Here is a 14,507-nt window from a genome sequence, read left to right on the forward strand (position 1 = left end):
CCTCAATTCATTATCGGCTTTAGCTTTTCGGACACTTGCCCTACAGTTTCTGCAGACCACATTATATTCTTCTTTAGATATTCTCCCCCCCTTTTTTCATTTGATAAACATATTTTTTTCATTTTTAGCATGTATGTAAGTTCTGTGTTCATCCATCCGGGTCTCTTTAAATGCTTCCCATTCTTCCTTCTTTTAGGGATTGTTAACCATTTTGCTTTGAGAATCTCATTTCGCTATATTTCCCAACCATCTTGGACATTTCTGTCCTTAAGAACATCCAGCTATTGGATTCTTCCTACCCTTTCTGAGTTCATTGAAATCTGCCTTTTTGAAATCCCACCTTGAGGTCTGAGTCTTCTCAGGTCTTCCTCCTCTCTGCTGAAACTAAGTACATGGCCAACAATTCCATATAGGGGTGTCTCCAGGGAGGAGACCTGCTATTCAAGCAAGTCATCCAAATTGAATTTTTTGAAACACTCAAATTTTGCTCTTTTTTAGAAGCGCAGACATTCTGAGAGATTAACGCCCTACGAGAAGGCTTAGTACTTAGTAAACTAGCCTTGCTTTTTTATTGTACCAAAATGTGTGAAGACTCGTGGTTTATATTTTGACGAAGCAGACAATGTTTGGCCAATTACCGTCAGAAATTTAGACAAATTTGCCTATTTTTATTAAATTTAAAAAAAATTAAAGAAAAAGAATTTGTATTGTAAGCAAGAGTCAACTAGAGAAAGACATTCGAATTACAAACGATTACCAACATAAGAATGGTCAAAAACACAACGGATCGCTACACACATCAAGGATAGCCATTGCTAAGAAAGTGCCAAACTAAAGTCACACTTAAGAAATTTTTGGCAAAGAAGTTTCCACGGAAACTAAAAAAGGCAACTTAAAAAAATTTAACGCCTTCCCTGGAGACATTCATTCTGCCAAGGCACAGAACCCACCGGTGACGAAAAATAGTCTGCAAACTGCTCCCGGATGCGCAGGCCAGATTCTGGAGCTCTTCCAAGAAGTGGGCAATCTTCAGAGCCGAAAGCCATATTGGGCGGAGGGTCAACCACAGGGTCACATGGCCCATCATGAAGACGACTAAAGTTATGGAGGACCACACATGCCTGAATGATGGCGGGCACCTTCTCCCGATCAAGCTGTAGTGTGCCCTGAACAACGCGCCACTTGGCGACTAGCATGCCAAAGGCACACTCCACAAACCGGCGCGCCCGAGTGAGCCTGTAGTTAAACACTCGCCTCTTTTTTTTCAGGCCGCGGCGGGGAAAGGGGCGCAGCAGATGTTGGCTGAGCTTGAAACCTTCGTCTGCTACAACAACAAAGGGGGCAGGAGGGCCAGCGGATCTGGGAAGCTTGCGAGGAGGCGGGAAGAAGTGTTGCTGTGACTGTAGCAGCTGCCCCATCCGGGAAGCCATGGAGACTCGCGCATCCGCCATGTTGCTATGAGTCCCAATATCCACCATAACAAACTGGTAATTACTGTCAGCCAAGGCCGATAGGACCACCGAAAGATACTGTTTGGACCTGTGGTACCGGGACCCCGAGCGTGGCGGCTTCCACACACTAATGTGCTTCCCGCCCAAAGCACCAAGACAGTGCGGAAACTGTGCCGTACTCCGGAAGCCATCGGCAATCTCTGACCAGCGGGCTGCGGTTGGCGGCGGCATCACTTCCGGCTGAAGACGGTTCCAGATCGCCTCGCAGGTTCGATGGACAATGTTGGAGATGGTGGAGATTTCCAGCAGAAACTCGAAGCGTAGCAAAGCAAAGGAGTTCCCCGTAGACAGAAACCTAAACAAGAAAAAGAAAAATGAGGCTACGCCAACGCGGCCGCGCCACAAGAAATACCCAGTGTCCTCAAAAATAAGACCTACCCTGATTTTTCAGGGAGGCTTGAAATATAAACCCTAGTTGCATTACATTAAAAAAATTAATAAATAAATAAACTTACCTAGCAGGCTTGGGCCGGGTCCTCCCGCTGCTCTCCGGAGTGCCGATGGGCATCCTGCAGTCCTCATTCACCCATAGAAGATCACTTCCTGGTTACGGGATTCATAAATCCCACCTCCAGGAAGCGATGGCTGTCATTGGTTAATCGAGCGCTGCATTGATTGGCTGGGCAGCAGTCGAAGAACAAATCACAGCCATCAGGTTGTGGAGGCGGGATTTATGAATTGGCCAATCAATACCACAGCTCAGCGTGTTGGCGCTCCAGAGAGCAGTAGGAAGGGGCCTGGACCGAGCCGCTAGGCAAGTCTAATAAAACCTAGCGCCTCTTTTGGGGCAAAAATTAATAAGACAAGGTTTTTTTTTCGGGGAAACACGGTACTTACCTGAGAGTCATCAACAGCCTCTCCTCTGCGGAAATACTCCTCGTCATGCTGGTATCCCGGTAGGTGAGATCGGAGCGCACCGCCGCCAGGAGAACGTCAAACGTGCCGACCGACAGCCGGCTGAAGGCAATAAATCTGTCAGGGTGCCGGCGCAAATCCGAGAACAAGGACTGGAAGTGGCCATTATCAGAGGGCGGAGCCACCGGGGGAGGCGCACACACCCTGCGTGTTCTTTGTGGCTCCTCCTCCATCACCCTGGGTGCCCTTTGTGGCTCCTCCTCCAATATCCTGGGTGTCCTTTGTGGCTCCTCCTCCAATATCCTGCGCCTTCTCTGTGGCTCCTCCTTCAATTTCCTGCGCCTCCTCCGTGGCTCCTCCTCCATCATCCAACGCCGCTCGCCAAACCTCCGGGAGATGAGCCAGCACAGGAGGACATTGTTGAGCTTGGAATTCATGGCTGAAGATCCCAAAACGGAGCCGACGAATCACCGGAATATCCGATCACTCTCTGTACTCCACCAAAACAGCGACGGCCGCAAGCTAGCGGCGCTGCATGTGTGCGGGCGCAGGGGGCGGGACTACTGATCAGCAAACCTGCATCCCTTGGTCCGCGAGACTATTTTCAAAGCGCAATAAAATGGCATATCCACAATCGCGCTCGCCCGGGAGGATGTAGCCTCCTGCGCCGTGACGGCACGGAAGTAGAACACTTTACAGCTTCTGGAAAGTCTAAACAAAAATCCCCCAAAACTTGTTGGGTCTTTATGGCTAAAATGGGCCGCGTCACTAAGGGGTTAAGTGTCCTTCCGGGGGGCCGTTGTTGTAGCGGTTCTCCTCGTGACTAGACGCTCTGCAGCGGTCAGGCTCTATTATAACAGCTCACACGCGGTGCATACTGGGAGTTGTAGTCCGGCAGGCTCTCACCACTATGGCACAGGCCACTACGAATGTTAGTCACGTGTCCGGAACCAAAACAACGTTGTAGCCCCGCCTTTGACGTTTCACGACCAATTACTGACTTGCTACGGTATGGTCACGTGCTCTGATTAGAATAGCCACGCCCTGACGCCCTCTGCTTCGGCTCTGCCCCGCCCTGGTGAATGATGTCATTTCCGGTGTGTCACATGACGGGCCCGGAGGTCGGGAGCCGGGCGGTCGGGGCGGATGGATCCGCGGGAGGTGAAGGACCGGATCCTGGAAAACATCAACCTGTCTGTCAAGAAGGTGATCTATATAAACCTGTATACCGCCGCGGGCACGTTATATAGTGCTCCCGTAGACTGTATCTAGTGGCTCCCACAAACTACATTATATACAGCGAGTCCATCAGAGTGGTCATATAGGCTATATGATATACGTAGTGTCGTCTATAGACTATACATTGTATACATGACCCCTAAAGACCATACAGTATATATGGTGGTTCCTGTTGAACATACATTATATATAGTGGTGCCTATGGACTGTACAGTATAGACGGCTCCTATAGACCATACAGTATATATAGTTGTTCTTATGGACTGCACAGTATATACAGTGGCTCCTATAGACCATACATTATATATAGTTGTTCTTATGGACTGCACAGTATATACAGTGGCTCCTATAGACCATACATTATATATAGTGGCTCCTGTAGGCTGTACAGTATACATATAGGGGCTGTAGTGGTCAGCATATATAGCGGTTTAATAGCATCCATGCTCCTGTAGAGGGCGCTCCCATCATCTGTATATAAGGGGTCTGTATGTCTCTCACTATCCTCTATATATCTATAGGTCCGGCTCTCGGGGCATACTGGGAGCTGCAGGCTGTGATGCCGGTGCAGACAGGCGATTAGAGTGCGAGCTCTGCGGCCCAGTCCTGGACATCACAAGGTGCTGCAGCCGCTCAGTAGATGTGTGTGCAGTTAGCAGGGCCTGATGTGATGCAGCAGTGCGGGGGTTAACCAGACAGACCTGTTTTTTTAGGTTCCTCCCTTACAGGTTGGTGCAGCCAGGGGCGGCAGGTGCTGCAGAGCATCGCTCCCAACCCCTGCTGTGATTACTGTGGATCACCGGCTAAGCCAGATCAATATCGTTAAATCAAGCTCTGAGCCGTGGGGCATTGTGGGCAACTGGTGCCAGCCTTGAGCCAGGTACATCATGGGCAATGTGTGCCAGCTGTGAGCCGTGATACATTGTGGGGCAATGGGTGCCAGCTATGAGCTGTAATGCATCGTTAAGCAACTGGTGCCACCCTTCAGTTATGGTGCATCATGAGGCAAGTAGTGCATTTGTGGCTAAAGGGTGCCAGTCGTGAACCGTGGGGTACGTAGTGCATTGTGGGTAACAGGTGCCAGCCATGAGCCTTGATTCTCCATGGACAATGGGTGCCAGCCTTGAGTCATGGTGCATTGTGGGCAATGGATGCCAGCTGTAAGCAGGAGATCCCGTGGTTGGCTGTTGTGAAAAGCCCTGGCATCAGACCCCTCTCCTCCTCTTGTGGTATTCTCTGGGCATCTCGCGGGATCTGCAGGCTACATTGCGGCGGGCGAGGGCTGAGCTTTGCCCCTACTCTTGGTTTTGGGCTCAGACACTGCTGTTTGCCCAGTGATGACTCCTTGGATAATCCAGGTTGCAGCTGGCGCCCCCCTCGGTCACTGGGGCATCCTGACCTGTAGTGACCCTTCCAGTCACTGTGCCAGCTGGGAAGGTCAGAGGTGCCAGCAGGGCGCTGCAAATAACCAGCCCGGGGCTCGCAGCTATTTTTGGTGGTCTGACCTCTTGCTTTGGAGGGGGTGAAGGAGTAGGGAATGCTGGGACTTGTTTTCCGGTAAATTACGACCGTCCTCTCATGTCTTGCGCTCAGACTCGATGTTGCTGCGTCCATCATGGGGCGCCATTTCCCCGCTTGCTGTCACAGTGACCCGGTGATAAAGGAAGCCGCTGTATCGGTGGCAGGCGGGCGTCATGTGACGGAGGGGGGTGTGGACAATTACCGGAAATGCTGCAGAAAGTCTGTCCGGATTTGCGCAGCACGGCGGTTCTGGCCACGTGGCGGAGGGGCGGACAAGTCTCATCCATGCGCCGCAGAACTTGTCACTACAGATTTCACCCCTTGAATGCAGAATGGCGACATCCGCTTGTTACGAGTGCAAATTCCGGGCCCAGTTTTCGGTTGCGCCCGCAGCGGGTTGGTGAAATGTCACATGACCAGTTTGCATTTCTGGAGCGCCTGCCTGTGTATGTAAGGAAGTAGTCACCTGGCCGAGGCCGTTAATGAGCAGTGTAATTGGGGTTCATGTCCAGATGGTTGCTCTGCGTTTGTTACTCCCTGTTATCAGCCATGTCAGGCTGGATGAATGACAGGAAGGCCAGAGACCTCCCGTTCCCCCGTATATTACGTATCTCCAGTGCTGAGGACCTGCTATGACTGATATCAGCTGCCCCGGGGGTCGCTCTGTATCTCTTAGGCCCTCGTTATATGCGGGCTCCGTGTGCCGTGGGGCCCCTCAGGTCTGAGGCTGACGAGGTGCGGGCCCTTTAATATTCAGTGCTGCAAGCAGAGTCTCGTGATCACTGGTAGTGTGACTTTGGGGCAGAAGTTCCCTTTTTTGGGATTTGTAATGCAGTCATTGTCAAAACAATACCCCCCCCCCCAAAGGAATGTATGTGTATATATGTATAATATATATATATATCCACTCCTCGTCAGTACCCCCCCCCCCTTGAAGTTGTTGGATGACACTTTCTCTCTGATTGTAACGTTGATATAAGTGGTTACAATATCAGAGCAAAAGGGTCATTTATGGTGGAGAACTGACTCCGTGTAGGGAGACTCTAATAACCTGTTGTACCGCCTCTAGCTTGGATACAAGATGTGATACGGGGGGCATGGAGGCTCTAGTACCCCGTTGTACCACCTCTAGCTTGGATACAAGATGTGACACAGGTGGGCATGGAGGCTCTAGTACCCCGTTGTACCGCCTCTAGCTTGGATACAAGATGTGATAAGGGCAGGCATGGAGGCTGTAGTACCCTGTTGTACCCCCCTAGCTTGGATACAAGATGTGATATAGGAGGGCATGGAGGCTCTAGTACCCTGTTGTACCGCCTCTAGCTTGGATACAAAATGTGATACGGGTGAGCATGGAGGCTCTAGTACCCTGTTGTACCGCCTCTAGCTTGGATACAAAATGTGATACGGGTGAGCATGGAGGCTCTAGTACCCTGTTGTACCGCCTCTAGCTTGGATACAAGATGTGATATGGGAGGGCATGGAGGCTCTAGTACCCTGTTGTACCACCTCTAGCTTGGATACATGATGTGATACGGGCGGGCATGGAGGCTCTAGTACCCTGTTGTACCGCCTCTAGCTTGGATACAAGATGTGATATGGGAGGGCATGGAGGCTCTAGTACCCTGTTGTACCGCCTCTAGCTTGGATACAAAATGTGATACGGGTGAGCATGGAGGCTCTAGTACCCTGTTGTACCGCCTCTAGCTTGGATACAAGATGTGATATGGGAGGGCATGGAGGCTCTAGTACCCTGTTGTACCACCTCTAGCTTGGATACATGATGTGATACGGGCGGGCATGGAGGCTCTAGTACCCTGTTGTACCACCTCTAGCTTGGATACATGATGTGATACGGGGGGGGGGGGCATGGAGGCTCTAGTACCCTGTTGTACCCCCTTTAGCTTGTATACAAGATGTGATATGGGGGGGCATGGAGGCTCTAGTACCCTGTTGTACCACCTCTAGCTTGGATACAAGATGTGATATGGGAGGGCATGGAGGCTCTAGTACCCTGTTGTACCACCTATAGCTTGGATACATGATGTGATACGGGGCACATGGAGGCTCTAGTACCCTGTTGTACCGCCTCTAGCTTGGATACAAGATGTGATACAGGGGACATGGAGGCTCTAGTACCCTGTTGTACCGCCTCTAGCTTGGATACAAGATGTGATACGGGTGGCATGGAGGCTCTAGTACCCTGTTGTACCGCATCTAGCTTGGATACAAGATGTGATATGGGAGGGCATGGAGGCTCTAGTACCCTGTTGTACCGCCTCTAGCTTGGATACAAGATGTGATATGGGAGGGCATGGAGGCTCTAGTACCCTGTTGTACCGCCTCTAGCTTGGATACAAAATGTGATACGGGTGAGCATGGAGGCTCTAGTACCCTGTTGTACCGCCTCTAGCTTGGATACAAGATGTTATATGGGAGGGCATGGAGGCTCTAGTACCCTGTTGTACCACCTCTAGCTTGGATACAAGATGTGATATGGGAGGGCATGGAGGCTCTAGTACCCTGTTGTACCACCTCTAGCTTGGATACAAGATGTGATATGGGAGGGCATGGAGGCTCTAGTACCCTGTTGTACCACCTCTAGCTTGGATACATGATGTGATACGGGCGGGCATGGAGGCTCTAGTACCCTGTTGTACCACCTCTAGCTTGGATACATGATGTGATACGGGGGGGGCATGGAGGCTCTAGTACCCTGTTGTACCACCTCTAGCTTGGATACAAGATGTGATATGGGAGGGCATGGAGGCTCTAGTACCCTGTTGTACCACCTCTAGCTTGGATACAAGATGTGATATGGGAGGGCATGGAGGCTCTAGTACCCTGTTGTACCACCTATAGCTTGGATACAAGATGTGATATGGGAGGGCATGGAGGCTCTAGTACCCTGTTGTACCACCTCTAGCTTGGATACATGATGTGATACGGGGCGCATGGAGGCTCTAGTACCCTGTTGTACCGCCTCTAGCTTGGATACAAGATGTGATACGGACGGGCATGGAGGCTCTAGTACCCTGTTGTACCGCCTCTAGCTTGGATACAAGATGTGATACGGACGGGCATGGAGGCTCTAGTACCCTGTTGTACCGCCTCTAGCTTGGATACAAGATGTGATACGGACGGGCATGGAGGCTCTAGTACCCTGTTGTACCGCCTCTAGCTTGGATACAAGATGTGATACAGGCGGGCATGGAGGCTCTAGTACCCTGTTGTGGGTCGAATCTCTTCTCTGCGTCGTAGAGGCGTCTAGTGGCCAACAAGCTCTACGAGAGGAAGAAGAGGTCCCTACACACAAGGGGCCTCCGAGGGGCTTTTATAGGGCCTCCGGTGACCGTCCATCTAATCACCACAACTCCCATCATTTACAGATCTGCCTGAGATGGAACTGCAGGACGGGTTTTGCAGCACAAACAACTTCTTCTGAGGGTCGGAGTGTTTATTGTCATAGTGTATATAACTGTGCTGTAATAACTGCTTGTATTATAATGCGTGCGGGGGAGGGGGGGGGGGGAGGGTACAGAGGATTTTAGGAGGGGGATATGCTGATCTTCAGAGGATGGAGCCGTATCCCCCAGCAGCACAGATGACGTCCGGGGGGAGTTGTGCCGCCGGCCCCTTGTCTGCAGTAACGTCTGGTGTTTTCTCTCCCCATCAGTTACAGAGTTACTTTGCGGCGTGTGAGGATGAGACCCCCGCTATACGCAACCACGACCGGGTGCTGCAGAGACTGTGCGAGCACCTGGACCACGCGCTGCTGTATGGGTGAGTGCAGCCTGGGGACGTTGGGGTGACGGAGCAGCCTGGGGACGTTGGGGTGACGGAGCAGCCTGGGGACGTTGGGGTGACGGAGCAGCCTGGGGACGGGACGTTGGGGTGACGGAGCAGCCTGGGGACGTTGGGGTGACGGAGCAGCCTGGGGACGGGACGTTGGGGTGACGGAGCAGCCTGGGGACGTTGGGGTGACGGAGCAGCCTGGGGACGGGACGTTGGGGTGACGGAGCAGAGTCGGTGACCGGGTCCTGTCTGTCTGTCTGCAGGTTGCAGGACATCTCGTCTGGTTACTGGGTGCTCGTCGTTCACTTCACCCGCAGAGAAGCTGTGAAGCAGATCGAGGATCAGCAACATGTGGCGACGCTGCTGGGCCGCAGTGAGTACTGGTGATCTATAACTGCCCATAATGCACTGCAGACTACTAACTTCTTCTGCCCCCTACAGGTCGCGCCTGGCTGTACCTGGCGCTCAACGAGAATTCACTGGAGAGTTACCTGAGGCTATTCCAGGAGAACCAGAGTCTCCTCCAGAAGTACTACTACAAGTGAGTGTGAAGAATCCCTCCTCTGCTGCGCTGGAGCGCTGCTCCTGTCCCCCCCCCCCCAACCACCTCCATGCAGCGGCGCCCTCCTCCCCCCAGTGTCGCAGCGGCGCCCTCCTCCCCCCAGTGTCGCAGCGGCGCCCTCCTCCCCCAGTGTCGCGCGCCGTCTGTTGCAGCGGCTCCAATTCCCCTCTCATTTGCTGCAGCACCCTCTCCACCCCCCGTCCACTACCTGTTGCAGCGCCCCAACACTAGATGTAGCGCCGTGTTGCTCTGTTCCAGGAACGCCTTGGTCTGCAGCCATGATCATCTCACCCTCTTCCTCACCCTCGTGTCCGGCCTGGAGTTCATCAGATTTGAGCTGGAGCTGGTGAGTAGTGGTGCGGTCCCAAATTCAGAAAATGGAAGTGACCGGAGTCGTTCTGTTCGCTGCAGGCGATATCGGGGGAATGCTCTGAGTCTATGATATATTTAGGGAAAACAAAAGGGGGCGAGAAGACTCCCCAAATCGGAACGTATGATCACATCTGCATCCTACAAGTCATCATATATGGACATTGATATGCATCGTGAGCTGAATCCACACTACAGCACCCAGGATCAGTAATTACATACACAGTGACTCCACTAGCAGAATAGTGAGTGCAGCTCTGGAGTATAATACAGGATGGAACTCGGGATCAGTACAGGATATGTAATGTATGTACACAGTGACTCCACCAGCAGAATAGTGAGTGCAGCTCTGGAGTATAATACAGGATGTAACTCAGGATCAGTACAGGATAAGTAATGTATGTACACAGTGACTCCACCAGCAGAATAGTGAGTGCAGCTCTGGAGTATAATACTGGATGTAACTCAGGATCAGTACAGGATAAGTAATGTATGTGCACAGTGACTCCACCAGCAGAATAGTGAGTGCAGCTCTGGAGTATAATACAGGATGTAACTCAGGAGCAGTACAGGATAAGTTATGTATACAGTGACTCCACCAGCAGAACAGTGAGTGCAGCCCTGGAGTATAATAATAATAATAATCTTTATTTGTATAGCGCCAACATATTCCGCAGCGCTTACATAGACAGGGGAATACAGAAAGACAAAAGTACAAAAAATTACAGAACCACGGTTACAATCGTAATCAGTTGGTGGAAACAATAGGGAAGGGTCCTGCTCCAACGAGCTTACATACTACAAGTAATGGGGGAATACAGAAGGTAAAGGGCTGGAGATGTACACGGTATGGCGGGGTGGAGAGTGAGGGATTCTATACACAAACAATGGTCAGATGTTTGGCCGTGTGACGGCAGAATCGGTATGACTGCAGGGGCAGTTTATGACAGCTAGCAGGGATTGCAGTCAGTAGGTCAGGGAGCATGTTATCAGGTGGCATACAGAGGAGTCGGTTTAGGGTATGCGGTATGCCTCCCTGAAAAGGTGCGTTTTTAGAGCACGCCTGAAGTTTTTCGAGTCCTGGATTGCCCGGGTATCCTTTGGTAATGCGTTCCAGAGGACCGGTGCTGCTCTGGAGAAGTCTTGGAGGCGGGAGTGAGAAGTTCGAATTAGAGGGGTGCGCAGTCTAGTTTCGTTTGCCGAGCGGAGAGCCCGGGCTGAGTGATGGATTGAGATGAGGGAGGCGATATAGGGGGGCGCTGCACTGTGGAGAGCTTTGTGGATTAGGGTAGTAAGTTTAAATTGAATTCTGTATTTAACGGGCAGCCAGTGCAGTGACTGGCACAGGGCAGAGGCGTCCGAGTAGTGGCTGGACAGGAAGATGAGCCTGACTGCCGCATTCAGGATGGATTGGAGAGGGTAGAGTCTGGTGCGGGGGCCGATCAGCAGCGAGTTGCAATAATCGAGTCGTGAATACAAGCTGTAACTCAGGAGCAGTACAGGATAAGTAATGCATGTACACAATGACTCCACCAGCAGAATAGTGAGTGCAGCTCTGGAGTATAATGCAGGATGTAACTCAGGATCAGTACAGGATAAGTAATGTATGTACACAGTGACTCCACCAGCAGAATAGTGAGTGCAGCTCTGGAGTATAATGCAGGATGTAACTCAGGATCAGTACAGGATAAGTAATGTATGTGACTCTGTACTGTTTATGGAGATTTAGCGAATATGTGATACACAAAATATCTGATTGAAGTGACTCTCTTTCCAGACTGATTGTCTTACATATTCCTTGAAGTTTTTTTTTTTCCCCTGAAGATGTCACACTTTGTATGATGGAATAGATGCGAGTTTCACCAGCAGGTTATAGATCTTGCAGTATGCGGCCCTACAAAGCAGGGTTCGGGTTTGCAGTACCCCACTCCACTGGTCCTAGTGTGCAGCTTCGTCATGTTTTGCCGCCTCCAATTTGCAGCAGTTACTGTTGTTTGAAGCTCCATCTTAATGGGCGCTTTATTTTCCTCAGGGTTTTTACCCCCCTATGCGCAGCTATGAGTGGTCTTCCCTCCACCAGGTATATACGGGGATGCAGATATTAGTAACGCACAGGTCATTACCAAGTCTCTGAGTTTGCTCCCTGGAATGTTGTCCGCTGCAGTTAATGAGTGTTCTCCTCATATGCAGGATGTTCCTTACCTGGACCTGGCCCCTTACATGCCGGAGTACTACAAGCCTCAGTATCTCCTTGACTTTGAGGACCGGCTTCCCAGCAATGTTCGTGGTTCTGACAGTCTGTCTCTCAATTCCTTCAACTCTATCAACTCCACCAACCTAGAGTGGGATGACAGCGCCATTGCTCCATCCAGTGAAGGTAGGAGCGCCACTGTGGGGTATTGTGTGGTAAGGGAGCTGGATTACACACACAACGTGGAGCTGCGGAGACTAGGCGGCTGTCTGCGCTGATTTCTAATCCACTCTTTTGTCCCTGGTCTCTGTAGATTATGATTTTGGAGATACTTACCCTGCAGTGGCGTCCGTCCCTAGCACAGACTGGGAAGGTGGGAACCAGCCGTCTTTCTGCATCCTGCCACTGCTTCTTCCTCGTGTTGTCATTTCTTCCTGCTCCTTATTCTTCCTGCTTGCATTGTGTTCTCCTACTTGTGTTGTATTCTCCTCCTTTCCTCCTCCCAGCGCTGCCCTCCTTTCCTCCTTCTCCTCCTCCCAGCGCTGCCCTCCTTTCCTCCTTCTCCTCCTCCCAGCGCTGCCCTCCTTTCCTCCTTCTCCTCCTCCCAGCGCTGCCCTCCTTTCCTCCTTCTCCTCCTCCCAGCGCTGCCCTCCTTTCCTCCTTCTCCTCCTCCCAGCGCTGCCCTCCTTTCCTCCTTCTCCTCCTCCCAGCGCTGCCCTCCTTTCCTCCTTCTCCTCCTCCCAGCGCTGCCCTCCTTTCCTCCTTCTCCTCCCCCCAGCGCTGCCCTCCTTTCCTCCTTCTCCTCCCCCCAGCGCTGCCCTCCTTTCCTCCTTCTCCTCCCCCCAGCGCTGCCCTCCTTTCCTCCTTCTCCTCCCCCCAGCGCTGCCCTCCTTTCCTCCTTCTCCTCCCCCCAGCGCTGCCCTCCTTTCCTCCTTCTCCTCCCCCCAGCGCTGCCCTCCTTTCCTCCTTCTCCTCCCCCCAGCGCTGCCCTCCTTTCCTCCTTCTCCTCCCCCCAGCGCTGCCCTCCTTTCCTCCTTCTCCTCCCCCCAGCGCTGCCCTCCTTTCCTCCTTCTCCTCCCCCCAGCGCTGCCCTCCTTTCCTCCTTCTCCTCCCCCCAGCGCTGCCCTCCTTTCCTCCTTCTCCTCCCCCCAGCGCTGCCCTCCTTTCCTCCTTCTCCTCCCCCCAGCGCTGCCCTCCTTTCCTCCTTCTCCTCCCCCCAGCGCTGCCCTCCTTTCCTCCTTCTCCTCCCCCCAGCGCTGCCCTCCTTTCCTCCTTCTCCTCCCCCCAGCGCTGCCCTCCTTTCCTCCTTCTCCTCCCCCCAGCGCTGCCCTCCTTTCCTCCTTCTCCTCCCCCCAGCGCTGCCCTCCTTTCCTCCTTCTCCTCCCCCCAGCGCTGCCCTCCTTTCCTCCTTCTCCTCCTCCCAGCGCTGCCCTCCTTTCCTCCTTCTCCTCCTCCCAGCGCTGCCCTCCTTTCCTCCTTCTCCTCCTCCCAGCGCTGCCCTCCTTTCCTCCTTCTCCTCCTCCCAGCGCTGCCCTCCTTTCCTCCTTCTCCTCCTCCCAGCGCTGCCCTCCTTTCCTCCTTCTCCTCCTCCCAGCGCTGCCCTCCTTTCCTCCTTCTCCTCCTCCCAGCGCTGCCCTCCTTTCCTCCTTCTCCTCCTCCCAGCGCTGCCCTCCTTTCCTCCTTCTCCTCCTCCCAGCGCTGCCCTCCTTTCCTCCTCTTCCTCCTCCCAGCGCTGCCCTCCTTTCCTCCTCTTCCTCCTCCCAGCGCTGCCCTCCTTTCCTCCTCTTCCTCCTCCCAGCGCTGCCCTCCTTTCCTCCTCTTCCTCCTCCCAGCGCTGCCCTCCTTTCCTCCTCTTCCTCCTCCCAGCGCTGCCCTCCTTTCCTCCTCTTCCTCCTCCCAGCGCTGCCCTCCTTTCCTCCTCTTCCTCCTCCCAGCGCTGCCCTCCTTTCCTCCTCTTCCTCCTCCCAGCGCTGCCCTCCTTTCCTCCTCTTCCTCCTCCCAGCGCTGCCCTCCTTTCCTCCTCTTCCTCCTCCCAGCGCTGCCCTCCTTTCCTCCTCTTCCTCCTCCCAGCGCTGCCCTCCTTTCCTCCTCTTCCTCCTCCCAGCGCTGCCCTCCTTTCCTCCTCCTTTTCCCCCTCCTGCCCCCTTGGTAATCACCATTTCATGTCTGCAGGCTGCTAATTGCTGATACTAACCCACCCTGTTCCACAATCGGTGATGATTGCTGTAGACGGGTCTGCGTCACTCAGAATCCACAGACAAAAGAGAGGAACTAAACCTTATAACGGTGGCTCAGGGCACAGAAGCCGGCCGGCTTCCTTGCACCGCACTGTGTAGATGGGAGGGGAAGTCCAGTAGTTGTCTGGTTAGAAGCCTCCGCAGCACAATCCTCTGATACTTAGCGGGAAAGTCCAACTGCAGCAGTGCAGACCAAACGTAATGAGATAATGTGCAGACCACATGTA

At 52.9% G+C, this 14,507-nt stretch overlaps 2 protein-coding genes across 5 annotated transcripts in view; one reads left to right on the plus strand and one right to left on the minus strand.

Annotated features, from left to right (window-relative positions):
• Nucleotides 1–634: 634 nt before the first annotated feature.
• LOC136631851 (uncharacterized) lies at nt 635–3,307 on the minus strand. Its single transcript, XM_066606295.1, has 2 exons — nt 2,349–3,307; nt 635–1,806 (listed from the first exon to the last, which is right to left on the minus strand). The coding sequence occupies exons 1-2, from the start codon at nt 2,801–2,803 to the stop codon at nt 903–905; spliced, it is 1,359 nt and encodes a 452-aa protein (XP_066462392.1). The 5' UTR covers nt 2,804–3,307; the 3' UTR covers nt 635–902.
• A 143-nt stretch (nt 3,308–3,450) lies between these two features.
• Nucleotides 3,451–14,507, plus strand: part of PLEKHM2 (pleckstrin homology and RUN domain containing M2) — a 31,478-nt gene continuing 20,421 nt past the window's right edge. For 2 of the 4 annotated variants that reach the window (XM_066606296.1, XM_066606298.1), the window contains exons 1-7: nt 3,451–3,572; nt 8,803–8,909; nt 9,185–9,294; nt 9,363–9,462; nt 9,742–9,829; nt 12,043–12,229; nt 12,357–12,416. In XM_066606296.1, coding sequence (XP_066462393.1) covers nt 3,513–3,572; nt 8,803–8,909; nt 9,185–9,294; nt 9,363–9,462; nt 9,742–9,829; nt 12,043–12,229; nt 12,357–12,416 — 712 coding nt within the window. In that variant the 5' untranslated portion in view covers nt 3,451–3,512. The remainder of the gene's footprint in view (nt 3,573–8,802; nt 8,910–9,184; nt 9,295–9,362; nt 9,463–9,741; nt 9,830–12,042; nt 12,230–12,356; nt 12,417–14,507) is intronic. The other 2 variants (XM_066606297.1, XM_066606300.1) reach the window with 1 other exon arrangement.

This window comes from Eleutherodactylus coqui, chromosome 6, assembly GCF_035609145.1.
Source record: "Eleutherodactylus coqui strain aEleCoq1 chromosome 6, aEleCoq1.hap1, whole genome shotgun sequence".
NCBI classification, from domain to species: Eukaryota; Metazoa; Chordata; class Amphibia; order Anura; family Eleutherodactylidae; genus Eleutherodactylus; species Eleutherodactylus coqui.

Excerpts from the sequence above, each read along its gene's own strand:
- LOC136631851 (XM_066606295.1), bottom strand. The coding sequence starts at position 2,803 with ATGAATTCCAAGCTCAACAATGTCCTCCTGTGCTGGCTCATCTCCCGG. Across the intron at positions 1,807-2,348 it reads AGGCTGTTGATGACTCTCAG|GTTTCTGTCTACGGGGAACT; the intron begins GTAAGTACCGTG and ends TTTCTTGTTTAG.